The following is a 17,897-nucleotide window of genomic DNA, read 5'->3' as shown; positions in this document are numbered from 1 at the left end:
GAATTACAACCATGGGTGTGTGTCTCACTGAGGGATCCTCATTCCTCAATCTCAGTGTGTTGACTATTTCGATTTGACAGTAGGAGATGGTCCAGCACAGCTTCTGAGCATCGGTTGTGGAAGATTGCTCTAAATCAGTGTTTCTCACAACTTGGCAACTTTGTAGACTTCAATTCCCAGAATTCTCTAGCCACAATGAAGAGTTGAGGCAAGTACGTCTTAAAAGTCGCCCAGTTTGAAAAACTCTGTTCTAAATGTTCGCTGCACGAACCCAGGCAGGAGCAAGCTGAACATGCCATTAGTTGTGAAGCGGAAGTTTTGCTACAATGATGTCATAACAGCCGCTATGAATAACGTACTACTTATTCTGAGGAGCTGAACCGACGTAAGCGGCAGAGGTTCCGGGGTGAGAACAAGAGAAGCGGAGCAAGCACCTGTCCTCCAAGCCTCCAGAGGGCGGCGTTCTCTCCTCGAACGGTCCCTCTTGACGCGTACCGCCTTGTCAGCCCGGTCACGTGCCGCGCCTGCGTCCTAAGCTCGGCCTTTTCCCACAGCGTTGCGGGTTGCAGACGTTTCGTTAGGCGGCCCTCGGCCTACGGCGAAACGGGAATCAACCGGCAATCATGGTCAGTACCGGGCCCAATCGAGCCGTGGCGGAGGAGGGCGGGACCGACTTTGCATCCCCTTGCTCGGCTGGCTCGTTGTTGGTCTCCTGCTGCCTGGATGGATCCCGATTCGGAAGTGGTGGGCCCAGCCGCGGAAGCGAGTTCCAGCGTGGCCTAATGGCTGCTCTCGCTGTCTTATGGGAGAGCTGCTGCCTCCCTGAGCTTCATTAAATGGGTCTCCCGAAGGGTCTGCCTTTCTCACCGTTCGCCCGTTTTGCTTCTTCTGTTTCCCTTCCGACTTGGAAGAGTTTCTTCCTCGGCGCCCCAAGCAACCTTTCTTCATTCGCTGCTCCTCTCTCTTTGGGAAATGATGGAGGGTAGATAGTTGAACCTTCTTTAGACTGAAGCTCTCGAATGCGTGAAAGGTTTCCCAGGTATGCACAGACGTGGAACTGGGCTTGGCTGAAGGAAGGAGCTGCCATCCCTGCAGGATCTGGGCCTGTGGAAGGAATGAATGAGAAACAACAGGGGGGGTTGACTTGGGGTCGTTTAATGGTTTTGCAGAGAAGCCCTAATTACGAGCCCTTCTCCTAGATCTGTTTTCCCCACTTCCTGAACGTCTTAAGTTTCCTTGACGTTTGTTGTGTCTGGATAAGTGTATTTGCTTGCTTTCAACAGCACATGGTTAAAAACCGGTTCAGGGCTGCTTTATGCATTATACTTTTCCAGTGAATAGGGATGCAGGCTAATTTTTTTTTTAAAAAGACTTTAAATCATTGTAGAGAGCAAGCATCAATCTGGCAGCCTGTCAGGCTCAATAAAGCTTTTGTGAGTTTTTTGCTGTCGCTTTGACAATCTTGCTTGCTTTTTGTGTGTGATTGTGTTCTGCTACTATATCCAGGAATAATTTCAGTAGCAGCATTTTTTTTCAAATAAAAAGGGGGGTCCCAGTTGATCCTAGCAGACTAGGATATGATATTACAGGCTTACACTAAGTAAAAGGGCTGAACCCATTTCATCAGCCAAAAGAAGTTTAATAGAAGGTGACTTCCTTTGAGGTAGTCAGAATAGGTAGGCCTGCTGGCTTTTTAGAATTCAGTTCACAGTGGGTATCGTTCCATCCACAGGTATTTTCATGAGACTGACAGTATGTAATTTGGGAAGGGGATTAAACCTTAGAAAACAAATGCAAATACAGAGTACCTTCATAAATTGTTGATGATAGATGGGTAGCAATAAAAACTTTGGATGCTTACTTTCCTATATACATTGTCAGTGCTTCTGATGATTTCCAATGTTTTCACAGTGTTTAAGATAGAATTCGGTAAGCATCTACTGATAGAATGAGTTTGGCAGTCCAGTTTTCCATTTTGCACTTGATTCTGTATTTTCAGCTTCTTGGTTCTCAGGCCTTTTTCTCTGTCATAGACCAGCATAAAACAATCGTGAAAAATTACATGTGTTTCAGTTTCTAAGCCCCCCCCCCCCCCCCATTTGATAGATTGCCATACAAAGGTTCTAACTGTGTTTGTGGTCTATTTATTCAAGGGTTTCGTCAAAGTTGTCAAGAACAAAGCCTACTTTAAGAGGTACCAAGTCAAGTTCCGAAGAAGGAGAGGTCAGTTTCGCTTCTTTACAAAGGTTCAGTACATTAAATCGATCATGGCATAAAGGCAACATTTCTAAATATATTTGATCTTTTTTTTCTTATTCAGAGGGGAAGACTGATTACTATGCTCGCAAGCGCTTGGTGATTCAAGATAAAAACAAGTACAACACTCCTAAATACAGGATGATTGCACGCATCACCAACAGAGATATCATTTGCCAGGTAAGGCCCAACTTTTGATTTTGGCTATTGTGAAAAACCAATTTGCATATGTCTTTTATAGCAGTGATTTTATGTAGATATTTTATAACGCAAAGCATCCTTATGTTATGAGCATCTTTAACCACGCTTTTTCTCCAACATTTGATTTTTTTAGACCGAAATTATATTCTGAAACTAGAATAGTCAACGCTGTTAATAATACTTATCCTTTAGAAGAAAGCTATACCTGTACTATTCAGAACTTCATTTGATGTTTTACTCTTGTAGACACACACAGCATACATTACCAATTATATTATGTAAAATCAAGATTAATTACATTGCTTTATAAAACAATGAATTGCACTTCCCCTTTCAAAATCAGTGTGCAACTTTGGGATTCTTTTGGACTCGTAACTCCTATATTCGGTCCCACTGATTAAACAGTGACGTCTCTTGTGACCTGAGAAGAGTGCCTTCTCTGTCACTGGGCTTGCCTTCTAAGAATGAGAACCCTTCAGACATTTGTGCAGTTCTGCTCTGATGATAATTCTGAAAGGTCTTGAAACCCTGGCTCTGGGTAGGATGGATGTGGCTCCCTTATTTTTTATTTCTATATATATATTAGATGGTAGGTAGGTAGGTAGGTAGGTAGAGTGAGTACTTGTTAAACAGATACTGTCTGGTTTATATTGTATTACATAATTGTTATAGTATTCATTTTAAGTTGTGAGCCACCAAGAGTTTTGGAATTAGGCAGCAGCTAAATCTAATAAAATATATAATACTTTTAACATTTCACCAGTAATGATGTTTAAAGAAAGAGTGGACAACAGGTATCCTTTGACCTAAATTCAGCCTTCTTGCAATTGGGCATGGAAGAAGTGGGTGAATGTGGAAAAGGACCATCAAAAAGAGAAGATGACCTTATAAGGTAGTTATACAATCAGACCTAGAGGTGAAAACAGATTATAAAGGAATATGCCATCCCTGGATTCCTGTTGTAAAAGTACCAGAAATGTACTTTCTGTAAACCCGGGAAGCCACATTTGGATATATACATGTGACTTTCAGATACTGAATCATGGATCTATTTTCTGGATTAAAGAGACTTAGTTTAGGAGTATTTGCTGCATAGGACAATTGCAATAAATGGATCTGAGATCACTCAGTTTTCCCCTTTTTAGATTGCATATGCCAGAATTGAAGGTGACATGATTGTCTGTGCTGCATACTCTCACGAGCTGCCGAAGTATGGTGTGAAAGTAGGCTTGACCAACTATGCTGCTGCCTATTGTACGGGCTTGCTGATGGCCCGCAGGGTATGTATCTCTTGAAGATTACTCTTCGTGCTTCTGTATCACTTGGAAGATCTACCATCATTGATATTACCAATATGGGGAATGAATTACAAATCAATATGCACACAGCCTTTCTGTGTTAGTCCCTCAAGTTCAGTGAAAATTCTTACCAGTGAGATAAAAGGCATTAATTTATAGACAAAGCTTATGTTAAATAGATGCAGAGATTTAGGCCTGGGTGTTAAAAGAGAACCATTTCTCCTTTTTTGGTAGTACCTTATAGATTTTTCCAGTTTGAATCAGTGCTTTACAGGGGGTCTGTTATCGCACCCCACAGTGTGCATTAGTGGGGGGGGGGATTTCATAGCATGTGTGCTTGGACTCTTTATTGGCCTTTGCCAAGTCAATTAGGATACTGTTCAGGTGATCTTTTGAACTAATATGGGCTGCCATTTTCTGTTGGGAATTTTATCTTATTGATAAAATAGAGGTTTAACGTGTATGTTTTTGTGTTCTAAATTTTATGGCATTTTATTGTATTTTACTATGTCTTACATTTTGAAATTCCTAAAACTTGGACAGATAAATTAAAAATCTGAAAAATGAGCAAAAATGACACGTTATGGCTTAATGAGATAACCAACTCAAGGACACAATTTAGAGAAACCTTGTTTTAAATGACTACTTGGGGAGAAGTACTATAATAGTATTCTGAATTGTTCATTATGAAAGTACATCCTGGCAATGTTGATTATCTGTGATAAGTGGTGTCATGATGATGCCATTTTACAAATGGCCTGATTATGTTACTATTCAAATGAGGTAAATTGCTGAGGAAATGCGATCTAGGGGTTTTGAAGTCTGCTGTAGCAGAATCCAATAAATTGTTGTAAAGTTTTCATTGTTCTTTAAAAAAACATAGTATCTAATTTTTTCCCCAGCTTTACAGGGTATCTTGATTTAATTCCTGTACGGTGGCAAGCATTGCACATCACTGTATAAATGAAGTGTGAACTTATTTGCCAAGGAAAACTTAACATACGTTGTTGTTTGCAGCTTCTGAATAAATTTGGTCTTGATAAGATCTATGAAGGCCAAGTTGAAGTGACTGGTGATGAATACAATGTGGAAAGTGTGGATGGACAGCCTGGTGCCTTTACTTGTTACCTGGATGCTGGCCTTGCTCGGACGACTACTGGAAACAAAGTCTTTGGTGCTCTGAAAGGCGCTGTAGATGGTGGTCTTTCCATTCCACACAGGTAATTTCTTCCCTTCCGAATTCAATTCACATTCAGGCATCTATTTTGTTATATGGTCTCTTCCCACCCACCCACCGCCAAATTTCTTTTTATACATTTTTGAATATGCTTTTATTGAGGCTATAATATAACTGTGTCTAAAGTCACTTGTATTCTGTTGTGGGGTTTTGTAGATTTTTTTAATCTAAAAAATTATCCATTTTTTAATCCACATTTATCTTTATAAATAACTCAAGGTGGTGAACATCCTTATTTTTTCCCACCACCACAACCTCGTGAGGTGAGGTGAGCCAAGAAAGATACTGGCTCGAAATCACTTAGCTGGATTTCATGCCTAAAGTGGACTAGAATTCACAAGTCTCTCAATTTCTATTCTGGTGACTTCACCACAACACCAAATTGGCTCTCTCTTGCCATCGACTGCACTTTAAGCTATTTTCGGTAGTAGATCCAGTACTTGAGCCACGGTGGCGCAGTGGTTAGAGTGCAGCACTGCAGGCTACTTCAGCTGACTGTTGGCTGCAGTTCAGCAGTTCAAATCTCACCAGTTCAAGGTTGACTCAGCCTTCCATCCTTCCGAGGTGGGTAAAATGAGGACCCAGATTATTGGGGACAAAATGCTGACTTTGTAAAAAGCGCTTAGAAAGGGTTCTAAAAGCACCATGAAGCAATATATAAGTCTTAAGTGCTATTGATATTGCTACTTATTTGCCGTATACAATTCATCGCTAAAATCTTCCATGAACTTGATGCACAAACATCTGCTTCTCTTTTCACTTTGATTTTAGTAGGTTTTCCGAATTAAAAAAAATAGTAAAATAGGGTGATTGTAGCATTATATAATAATCCCATCTTTTGTTTTGCTATTAACTGGCTACTGTGTGATGATATCCCACTGACTGAACACTCTGTAGTTGGTCTTTGGCGTGTGTATGATTGATCTTGGTGTTTCAAGACGGGACTGACGGTGGCTGAAACGCTTGAATCTGACCCCTCCCCCTCCAAAACCCCCCTTTTTGGAATCTTAATGTTATGTTCCACATCTTACCCAGTTTGCTCCCAGAGTGTATAATGCTCAGCTCTTTGTTTCATAGTACCAAGCGTTTCCCTGGTTATGACTCAGAGAGCAAAGAATTCAATGCAGAAGTCCACCGCAAGCATATCATGGGCCAAAACGTTGCAGATTACATGCGTTACTTGATGGAAGAAGATGAAGATGCTTATAAAAAACAGTTCTCTCAATATATCAAGAACAATGTAACATCTGACATGGTAATACATCTGTTTATGCAAGTCCTTCAATTACTGCTTAGCAACCATTTCATTGTAGTTAAAGAATTGCTAAAGCAAATTTGTAACTCACCAAAACTTAGACCTGATGTCATTGCTGCATGGTTTCATGTACTCTTGAGCATGGCTTATTCAATAAGTATCTAGTCCATATATAACATTGACGGATGCACCTCAACAGCATGACTGCTTATCTGCTTGCTTGCTTGTTTGCAATGTGTGAATGATTTTTGACACATCTTTTCTATTGGCATGCTTTCTGCTGTTTGTAAGTTTCCCTCCATCTTTCCCTGAGGTACTTCAGTAGCTGTTGGCTTTTTGACTTTTTTTAACTCTTATTCCCTCTTCCCTCTTCCAGACAGCAAAATATATTTTGCTGTCTGGAAAAACAACTCACGTTTTGGTTAAAACAATTCATATTTTTTTTTGGATAAAACCTGAATGATTCAATTTGGATATGAGCCTCTTGAAACCAGTTGTTTACATGGATGAACCATGTTGCAGATCCTTCTTAGTGTGTGTTACTTGTGTATAATGGATTTTGGGGTTGTAGACAGGGAAGCACTGCATTTGACTTTATTGTAACACTCTTTTCTCCTGTTTGTTTTTGTTTTCAAGACAAATGTACTAAATATGTAGAAAGTATGAATTAACCTTTAAATTATTTTGCCACAGATGGAAGAAATGTATAGAAAAGCTCATGCTGCAATACGTGAAAAACCTGCCTATGAAAAGAAACCTAAGAGAGAAGTTAAAAAGAAGAGGTAAGTTGACGTTTTTTCCCTCCTAAGAAGGATTCCAGAGGAAACATGTAATTGTATATTAGTAAAGGAATGTATTAACATTGAAATATATACACAGATAAACCCACATACCGTATATATGGAAATATGGGGAAATTCTATCAATGTCTGGAAAGGGCTGGGATAGGACTATAGGATCATAGCAAAATTGGCTCTAAGCACCATATTATAGGGGTAGAGGTCTACCACACTAGACAGGACCCAAGGTACAAACTCTGCAGAGAGACCACAGTGTCAGTCTCTGCATAGTCACAGCACATAGTGTCAAGAGTGTAACATGCAGGCAGGAACAGCATACATTGAACAGCACAACCAAGTATTTGTCGTTGTGTACAGGAACATCTATATAGAATATGAGCTAGACTCTCCTTTCTTTAGATGGAAGATCCCACAAGATCTTGTGCAGAGCAAGAGAGTTAAGATCCTGTGGGACTTCCAGAACCAGACAGGCAGACAGAAACTGACCAATTGACTGGACAATGTAGTAGTAGAAAACAACCAGAAGACAGCAGTGCCAATAGACATAATGGTGCCAAGTGACAGCAACATCAGGAAGAAGGGTTATGAGAAACTGGAGAAGTACCAGGAACTGGAGAAGATGTGGAAAGTAAATGTCAGAGTTGTCTCAGTGGTAATAAGAGAAATAAGGGATGTTTCCCCTAAGCTGGGAGAATGGCTCCAACAGATCTCAGGAATGACATCGGAAGTCTCTGTCCAGACGAGTACTATGCTAGGAAGAGCTAAGATATTGTGCAGAATCCTCAAACTCCCAGGCCTCTGATAGACGATCTGAGATTGAGGAAGATGCATACTACCCATAAGGGTGGGAAAGGTATTTATTCATTCATTTAGGGCAGCGGGTCTCAACCTTCCTAATGCCGTGACCCTTTAATACAGTTCCTCATGTTGTAGTGACCCCCAACCATAAAATTATGTTTTCTGTATTTTTGGGGGGGAAATAAGTGTTTTCCGATGGTCTTAGGCGACACTTGCGAAACTGTCTTTCGACCCCCAAAGCGGTCGCAACCCACAGGTTGAGAATCACTAATTTAAGGGATGCTAAAAAGGAATAATTTTTCTTTTGTGTTAAGAGTTACGTTTTTTTCTTAGCCAAACACAATTTAATATAAAGCATAAAACCAGGCTCCTGTGTTTTAAAATTGTAGAAAATAACACTCAACTTGCTTGCTTGCTTATTTAGCATAACATCCTGTTCAGGATGATGCCAAGCCTTTTGTTGCACACCTTTCTGCATTGGGGAAAGCTTATTAATTGATTTGGAGAAATAATTAGAGGTGTGCACAGAACACCTCTGTTTGGTTTCAAACTGAAACCCTGCCCCCCACCCTGTTTTGGGGAGTTTTGTGATCCATTTTGGCTGAGCAGTGCTTCAGAACCAAAACCAGGAATATCCAAGGGGGTCTTATAGGAGTGAGTAGGAGACTAGCCCACTGCTTTTCTTTTCATGGCATGTATACATGGCATGTAGTTCTCGAGTTATGATCGGTTGCTTAGCAACTGCTTGAAATTCAAATGGATCTACCTAGGGGGTACTTACGACCTGGATTCAAATGCTAATGTGCACACACAATCAGATGAGCACACTTTGGCCACTTGGCAACTAGGTCACATAGCTGTGGTGTCCTGCAACTGCATTATACAGTGGTTTTGCAAAATAACATTTCCAGTTTTTCTCCAAAACTATACCCATTGGTTCACTTAATTACCTTGGTGTTCACTTACCTGCAGTGATTCACTTACCAACAACCACTGCAAAAGTTGGAAAATCAGGTCTGTCACGTTCCCATCTGCTTCACAACTGTCTCAAGTTAGGTTCCATTACAGTTGTAACTTGAAGCCTACCTGTACTGGCCTGCCCTCCCAAGTTTCCAGTATCTGCATGTTTGCTATTTCTCTTTGTGCTATGTTGGAAATCGAGAAAATTAGTGGTGGCAATCTAACTGTCCTATCCAGTCCTTATTCTTTCTAGCCTCTTCATTTTCCTATTTTCATTTATCCATCAGCCACCACATCCTTGGCTCTAGGCCTAGAAATGGAACATTTTTCACATTCCTATCATACAATTATATTTATAAGCTATATGCAGCCTGCTTGCCCTGAAATTTCTGCTTTTGTTTGGACTATAAGAACAGATTCTAATGAGCAGTAATCCAAATATGAACAAAATTTCCCCAGCTACCATAAAGCACAACATGAGGTAGTGCGATTGCATTGTACTTATCATTTTCAGAAGGAAAATAATTGGTTCCATTACATAGGCATCACTATTCCATTGTCAAACCTCAGAATGAAGCTAATTTGTATTAATTATCAGTTCTTTTGATATAAAATTGTACAATTTTCCATTCTAATTTGAAATGCATTGTCTCTTGGAAAGGGGTATTGTTTTCTGATGAAACTAATAGCTTTCAGGTTTTCTGGAATGCTTATTAGGATTCATTCTTATTCATTCTAAGATCATTTACAAGTCCAGTATATTAATCTGTTTAACCAACCTAAGAATAGATAAGAGAAGTTCGCAGAGGTGGAGGAGTCCTTAAGCAGAACTCCCGCTCAGTGAACTACTAGATGATGGAATGCGGCTCTGTTTATGAGAATGTTAAAAGGATGTAATGGGCAGAGACTATCATGTATAGGTGGGCAAAGGTACAGGTCATCATCAATTGGAAGAAGAGCTGGTTTGGATGCCTTTGTGCAATTCCACGAGTAATTATTCTCTGATGGTGTTGTATTTGACCATTAATGCTAAGGATGCTTATGGTGCTGGTTCTTTTTTCTTTTCATTCAAGACTCATTTAAGGTGGGTAGGTTCTCTACATTAGCAAGAATAACCAACCTCCCCTCCCCCCCCAAATCTTTTTGCAGGTGGAACCGTCCCAAATTGTCCCTTGCTCAGAAGAAAGATCGTGTGGCTCAAAAGAAAGCTAGCTTCCTTCGGGCTCAGGAACGTGTGGCTGATAGTTAAGATGCCTTCCATAATTTTCTGTGAAGATTTTGGAATACAGAATAAACTTATTGAATCAATGTTGTAAGTGTTGACTTACTGAGATTGAATTCTAGCTGCAATTAAATTGATCATCTGGTTTCTTGGGTCTCCTATGCTTACAGAAGAAGCTACAAATGTGAAGATCAGTCTTCACTGATTCACTGTAGCAAATCCCTCTATTTATATCCCACTTTTCATTTTGAAACTGAAGGCATAACACTCCCTTCAGTGTTTTCCTCTCAACAGCAGTCTTATAGGTTGGGCTTAAAGAATATGATTGGCCCCAAGTCACCCAAGAAGCTTTCATGGCTGAAAATGGTCTTGCGGCTGGGTCTTATTAATCCAACTTCTCAACTATTATGCTTCACTGATGCTCGTCGTTGATATGCTGCTAAATCTTCAAACCATTAAATAAAATCTATCAGGTAAGTGATAAACATCTGGGTGTATGGTCTCCTTATTGGGGACATCCAGAAGCAGACTCTAATTGTTACTCTAGATTTGCTGGAGACAGCTTTCTGAATTCCCAGGCACTATATTGCCAGTGACTAGCAATGAATGAAACTCACTTAATGAAATCCCAGAAATACATATTTCCTTCTGGAATACATCAATGTCACCTTTGGAATCTCATCTGGAAATTTTCCCAAAGTCCATGTTCGGGAACAAGAATGGATTCCGGTTTTGTGGATGTTGTCTGCTTGCTTAGGAATACTGCAAGCCACTTTTTGTTCTAATAGATCACCATATTACATTTTTTTAATGTTGAGTCATAGTAATGTGAGCCAGCTTATTCTTAGGCTAAACTTAAGACAAATTCTATAGATGTGGTATCTGCCAGCTTTGCATGACAAAGTGTCAGTAGTTAGGGTAGCAGTTTTCTGATGCTAATTTGGAAATTTAAAAAACCCTGAAAGTCAGCAAGGAGAAAGCCTAATTGCCAAGAAAATTGCATAAATATGTCCATGAAGATATCTGGAGTCTCACTCGGAAGCTTTAGAAGTTATACCTACAATAGTATTGCCATTGAGGGTATGTTGTTTTGCTTTTTGCTATTATTTTAAATATAGGATTCAGAGATTCCTAATATTTATCTTGTGCGAAAATGCAGTATTGCAGGTTACGTCTGCTGACTGCCAGCTGCCAGGAGCTCAATTTTCACTGGCTCGAGGTTTACCTCAGCCTTCCATCTTTACGAGGTCAGTAAAATGAAGGGCCCAGATTGTTGGGGGGCAATATGCTGACACTGTAAACTGCTTAGAGGATTGTAAAGCACTGTGAAGTGGTATATCAGACTTTCAAGACCAATATCAGTCCCCTAAGTAGACCAGACGGTGAAATCATCTCTACATGAAGGATAAAACTTACTTTTATCAAGATTGGCTATAGTAGAAGGTCCATGGTTCTGTAGACCAGTGGTTCTCAACATAGGCCATATGACTTCCTGTGGACGGGCACCCAAACCTAACTGCCAAACATTTGACCAAATTGATGAAATCCTCAATCTCGTTTTCCTGTTATTATAGAGACAGCAGCCAGACTGGGTATGCTCCGTCCATTAACCAATCGGACTGAGTCTACACTTGTGTCATTGGGCCCTTGTGGCTCCTCCCCAGTTTCAGACTCAGTCCAACCTGGACTGGTTGTCCAAATTATTTAATTATATCTTTAATTGGTGAATTTTTCCAAAAAAATTTGTTCCTTTAAATTGGTTCCTTAAATAATCCTTTATTCTACAAATTGGAGGAAAATTCAAAACTGATCTCTCGCTGCCTCTCCTCAGCTGTCTGATTGCCTGCGGCCACGAGTTCACTCAGGAAGCCTGCCTTGCAATCAGATCGGCCAGCTCACGAGCTATGGCTCCACGGCTGTTTCCCCGCAGCGCTCCTTGATTCTGGGACATGTGACCGGCCGTTTCGCGCGCAGCGGTTCCAGGCGAGTCCAGTGGCCATTCTGCAGATCACCTGGCCACACTTAGTATCGGCGGCCATTTTGCAGGTCAGAAAAGCCCGTGAAGATAGCGGTCACCATTTTGAGGCTCAGAAAAGCCTCAGGGGAAAAGAAATCGGCCATTTTGGAAGCTTTAAAAAAAGTTGCGAACTCTACAGCCGTTTGGAGTGCCCAGCAATGCAGGATCATCCCAGGTGGATCAGATCAGGAGCGCCTGGGCAGCAAACGGGTGAGACCGTTGCCTATCTTATTGGGGAATGATTTATGTTTGGGGAAATGGCTGATCCAGCTATGGATACGAATGCAGGATTAGAGAAGGCAGGGCCATCAGGGGCAAAGAGCAGCAGGAAGAGGCAAGCCAAAGAGGCCCCTTCCTCAGGAGTAAATCCCAAAGTATCTAAAGCAACTACCAGGGCAGAAGAGTGTAGGCAGAAGGCCCTTGAGAAAGAATTTCAGAGGGCCCAAAAACAACAACATATTCTAACTGCCCAGCCCTCCCTCCCTCCCTCTCTCTGAGGATCACCAAGTAGCATCCCAGCTCCACCTGTCTTGCCTGCCATGGGCCCTGACCTCCCCTGGCCTATTCAGAAGGGGAATTGTCTTCTTCGGAGTCCTCGTCTTCAATGGAACCTGACAACAGAGGCAATTTCTTTGATGTCCCTCTCATTGCGGTGTTGGGTGTGTGGAAAGAACCGCAGCCAGGGACTCCCCCATAACAGCTGGCCGTATCCTGGCTGCTCCCAGGCTCCCGGGAATTTGCTCTGGTGTCTGGATAATTTTTGGAAGCGTTTCCCCAAACTGCTGCGAATGTTAAGAGAACTGAGAACTGAGACGCCGAATAGGGGGGTCAAGGTGAGGATGTTGGGAACCAGTAGAGAAGAAGAAGACCTAAATAATGGTTGGGGATGGCCTGGAACCAGACTGCCCAGACCAGACTAAGACTAAGAACAGCTGGGCTTAGAAGGCCACCCCCCATTTATTAAAGAACCCACGTCTGTAATTACATCTACTTTCAACCACCTTGATTGTCCCCCATTTTTTATTTTTTATGATATCTCCACCTGCTTCACCTTCACGTTCTGGAAATATTGGGAACATTCTCCCCCCCAGCTCCCCTTTAACATCTTTAACATCTTCACCTCCAGCTATTAACTATTAACTATTACCATCTGCACCTTACCCAATTGGGTTTTAATATTTTACCAATCTACTCAAGGCTAGACCTGCTCCGCCTGTGAGAGGCCCCTCTCTCGCAGGTATGGCCCTTGGCGCTTTCAAGGGCCTGCCTTGATGACGGGTTTGCGAACCCCGAGAGGTGGAAGAAACGGAAGCTGAGGGGCTTTTTATCGAAATGTTTTACACTGTTCTTAGGGGGTTCCAGGGAGGGGGGGTGGGTTAACCAGGCCGGGAGAGAAGCCAGCACCAGTCGAACAGGTGAGTCAAGGAGGGGAGCGAGCAGGGTGGGGGGGGGAGAGGGAACAAGCTATTCCAGTAGAGGGTTGTTTTATTACATCGGTCGTGGGGAGGGGGGGATGCGAGGACAGGAGAAAATCACGAGGTCGGTTGGGAGACCGTGGCTGTTGGCTACGCCCGGTCGTTTGTACCAACCCCCGCAGACTGGGTGGTCAGGAACTACAGGGCCAGGGCATGCGGCTGATGCTGTGCAACGCAAGGTCCGTAACCAACAAGGCCCCCCTCATTAGTGAGTTGATCTCCGAGGGGGAGCTGGACCTTGCAGGGATAACGGAGACCTGGTTGGGCCACGAGGGTGGCTTACCCCTCGTGGAAATGTGCCCACCGGGTTTCCGTGCATTCCATCAGCCCCGGGCCCTGGGTAAGGGTGGCGGGGTGGCGGTAGTTATTCGGGAGAGTCTAGAACCGAGAGAGTTCACTGTCCCTCAGATACCCGGTTGTGAGTCCCTAGGTGTTAAATGGGGCCCAGGGAGGCAGTTGGGCCTGCTGATTGTATACTTGGCTCCTCGCTATACATCAGCGGCCCTGCCCGAGCTCCTCGAGCTGATCTCAGAGACGGCGGTTGAGATCCCCAGGCTTATGGTCATGGGGGACTTCAACCTGCCGTCGACGGGAGCAGCATCTGAGGTGGCTCGGGAGTTCATGGCTTCCATGACAGCCATGGGCCTGACCCAACTAATTCAGGGCCCCACACACGAGGGTGGTCACACACTGGACCTTGTTTTTGTATCTGAACAGTGGACGAGTGATCTGGGAATAGGGGACCTAGTTATCACTCCCCTGTCATGGTCAGATCACTCATGTCTCCGGCTCGACTTCCCTGTCGCTACCCCTCACCGCGAGGAGGCGGAGCCAGCTCGTCCAAGCTGGTACCGCCCCAAGCACCTGATGGAACCGGAGAGGTTCCAGACGGAGCTTGGGCCGCTACCTGTAGCCCTGACCCGCGCTCGGTCGGAGGACCTAGTGGCCGCCTGGAATATGGCGGTGGCTGGGGCCTTGGACCGGGTTGCGCCTTTGCGACCTCTCCTGCGGCAGCGATCCGCCCGAGCCCCTTGGTACACCGAGGAGCTGAGGGCGATGAAGCACCATAGGAGACGTCTAGAGAGCAGGTGGAGGTCCTCACGCTCCGAGTCTGATCGAACACAGGTAAGATCCTATTTACGGACCTACCTTGTGGCATTGAGAGCGGCCAAACGTAGACATTGTGCCGCTCTTATTGCGTCCGCGGATAACCGCCCTGCCGCCCTGTTTAGGGTAACCCGCTCTCTCCTATCACAGGGGGCGCGGGTGGCGCCCTTGCAGGGTAGAGCAGAGGAGTTTGGAGAATATCTGCAGGACAAAGTCGCTCAGATCCGGAGCGGATGGGCCCCCTCCAGTGGCCCGGACGAGCCGTCAACAGTGAGTCTTGTAAGACCACTCTGGGAGGAGTTTGACTCTGTTGCCCCCGAGGATTTGGACAGGTTGCGTGGACGGCTGTGGCCCACCACATGTTTAATGGACCTGTGTCCCTCCTGGCTGGTACTGGCATCCTGGGAGGTGACACGAGGCTGGCTTCTGGGCCTGGTGAACGCTTCATTGGGTGAGGGATCCTTACCAACTGCCTTGAAAGAGGCGCTGGTGAGGCCCTTACTCAAGAGGCCTTCACTGGACCCAATGGAGCTGGCTAATTATCGTCCAGTCTCCAACCTTCCTTTTTTAGCGAAGGTTGTCGAGAATGTGGTGGCGCAGCAATTTCCGCGACACCTTGACGAATCCGAATATCTAGACCCACGCCAGTCCGGCTTCCGACCCGGGCACAGCACAGAGACAGCCTTGGTCGCGCTGGTTGATGATCTCTGGAGGGCCAGAGATAGAGGCTGTTCCTCTATCCTGGTCCTATTAGACCTCTCAGCGGCTTTTGATACCATCGACCATGGTATCCTATTGCGCCGGCTGGAGGGGATGGGAGTCGGAGGCACCGTTTTACGGTGGTTCGGCTCCTACCTCTCCGACCGGTCGCAATGTGTGTTGACGGGGGGGCAGAGGTCGACCCTGAGGTCACTCACTTGTGGGGTGCCACAGGGGTCGGTCCTCTCGCCTCTCCTGTTCAACACATGTGAAGCCGCTGGGTGAGATCATTCGTGGTTTTGGGGTTGAGTACCACCTCTACGCTGATGATACTCAGCTGTACGTTTCAACCCCAAACCACCCCAGTGAGGCTGTCGAAGTGATGTCCCGGTGTTTGGAAGCCGTCGGGCTCTGGATGGGGGACAACAGACTCAAACTCAATGGATGTCAATGGATGATCATGTGGCAGCCGTGGCAAGGGGGGCGTTCCACCAGGTTCGCCTGGTGCGCCAATTGTGCCCCCTCCTGGACCGGGATGCCCTACGCACGGTCACTCATGCACTGGTGATGTCTCGCCTGGACTACTGTAACGCTCTCTACATGGGGCTTCCCTTGGGACGCGCCCGAAGACTGCAGCTAGTCCAGAACGCAGCCGCGCGGGCGGTCATGGGGAGTACCAGGTACTCCCATGTGACACCGCTCCTGCACTGGCTGCCTGTGGTCTTTCGGGTGCGTTTCAAGGTTTTGACCACCATCTTTAAAGCGCTCCATGGCATAGGGCCCAGTTACCTGCGGGATCGCGTCCTCCCACATACATCCCTGCGGCCAATTCGCTCTCACAGAGAGGGGCTTCTCCTGGTGCCGTCCGCCAGGCAATGCCAGCGGGCGACGCCAAGGAGTAGGGCCTTCTCTGTGATGGGCCCAACCCTCTGGAATGATCTCCCCCCCGACATTAGAACCACCACCGACTTCCGCTCCTTCCGGCAGAAACTAAAGACTCACCTGTTTCGACTGGCTGGCCTGGCATAATTTCAACACCTATCTCCTGGCATTTATATTTTACTGGTTTTTAAGGGTATTATTCTACAGTCTTAATTTTATTGGGTATTGGGATCTTAATGTCTGTTTATTTTAATTATTTATTAGCAATACAGTCCTGCACATCTTTTATCCTCCTCTTATGCATCCATGCATTTTATATTTGTATATATATATTCCCCATGTAGTAATTTTAACTGTTTTAATTGTGTTCTTTGACATGGACTGTACACCGCCCCGAGTCCCTTTTGGGAGAGGGGGCGGTCTATAAGCGCTAATAAATTGAAATTGAATTAGGGAGCACACCTTTGAACAGGCTTCCCTCCCGGTTACACATGGCTCTGCCCCCCCCCCCCACACCATGTACACCTCTCCTGCTGATATGGCAACCATCATTGCTGAAACCCATTAAACAGGTCATGGCTACAACAGCAACCCCAACCTGCTCCATCACATGGCCATAAGCATAAATCTTCTGCTGCGGTTCAGCAACCTGATCCCTCTGCCTCTACTTCTCAGGCCTCAATTGGCGGGCAGCAAGATAACCTGTGGGACTCAGACCTGTCTGATGATGTGGTCACCCCAGATACCCCTGCCTTTACCGGATTACTCGAAACTGATCGTTTCAAGTCCCTTCTACTTAAGGCCATTAAAGCTGCTAACTTACCATCTTGTGCTTCAGCTTCTACTTCACAGGATAAACCGGCAGAACCGGCTTCAACTGAGGGTCCCAGTAACCCATTCACCGAACCCACTGTGGAAAAAGAGGTGATCCCTGTTCCCAAGATATTCCTGAACGTCATCCAGAAGCAGTGGGAGTCTCCAGGCATGGGCCCACAGCCGACCAACCTTGACAAACATCTCTACAACATTGCACCAGACCTCACCAAGTTCTTTGAGACTCCCCCAGTGTACGCACCGGTTGCAGCCCTGTCTTCACCTACTGTGGTCTCTGGAGCCCCTGAGGAGGTTCTCAAGCCTGAGGAGAAAAGGTCAGATCAAACCTTAGTCAAAAACTATCAGGCTGGGGCCTGGGCTGTTAGGGCCTCTACGGCCACTTTCTTTTTCTCCAGGGCAGCCTTGGTTTGGATTGAACAGCTTCAGGAGCGCACAGCTCCTACTGACACTAGATCACATAGGGATCTCAACAAGATCAGGGCAGCGGTTGAATTTACGGCTGATTCTTCTCTTAATGCTGCTAGATTCGCTTCTAAAGCCATGGCCTCTTCGGTCACGGCCAGGCGTCTGCTTTGGCTCAAGCCATGGCAGGTAGATGTCCGTACCAAGTGGCGCCTAGCAGCCTCCCCATTCAGTGGCACCCAATTATTTGGTAATCCCTTAGACCCGTACCTTAGGTAATCTAAAGACAAGTGCAAGGTCCTTTCATCCATCTACAAGAAACAGGACAGTCGGCCCGCTCCCTTCTATAGGAGGTCGACCAGTGGACGGGGGACCTTCCTTCCCCCGTCCACAACACCAATCCTACACTCCCAGACAGGGATCTCACCAGGACAGGTCCAGTAGAAACACACAG

General features: G+C 45.0%; 3 protein-coding genes across 3 annotated transcripts in view; 2 read left to right on the top strand and 1 right to left on the bottom strand.

Annotated features, from left to right (window-relative positions):
• Positions 1-17,897, bottom strand: part of DIPK1A (divergent protein kinase domain 1A) — a 263,262-nt gene that overhangs the window by 188,582 nt on the left and 56,783 nt on the right. The window lies entirely within an intron of this gene.
• The window catches only part of RPAP2 (RNA polymerase II associated protein 2), a 300,695-nt gene that overhangs the window by 254,927 nt on the left and 27,871 nt on the right, over positions 1-17,897 (top strand). The window lies entirely within an intron of this gene.
• Positions 476-10,113, top strand: RPL5 (ribosomal protein L5). The gene is made up of 8 exons (XM_081946880.1): positions 476-626; positions 2,154-2,223; positions 2,321-2,436; positions 3,603-3,737; positions 4,773-4,975; positions 6,070-6,247; positions 6,941-7,029; positions 9,955-10,113. Exons 1-8 carry the CDS (start codon positions 624-626, stop codon positions 10,052-10,054), a joined length of 894 nt encoding a protein of 297 aa, XP_081803006.1. The 5' UTR covers positions 476-623; the 3' UTR covers positions 10,055-10,113.

Source organism: Natrix helvetica (genome assembly GCF_964273705.1).
Source record: "Natrix helvetica genome assembly, chromosome: 3".
In the NCBI taxonomy this organism is placed as follows: Eukaryota; Metazoa; Chordata; class Lepidosauria; order Squamata; family Natricidae; genus Natrix; species Natrix helvetica.
Note: the sequence above shows the minus strand (reverse complement) of the source record. Positions and strands in the feature narration are given on the sequence as shown.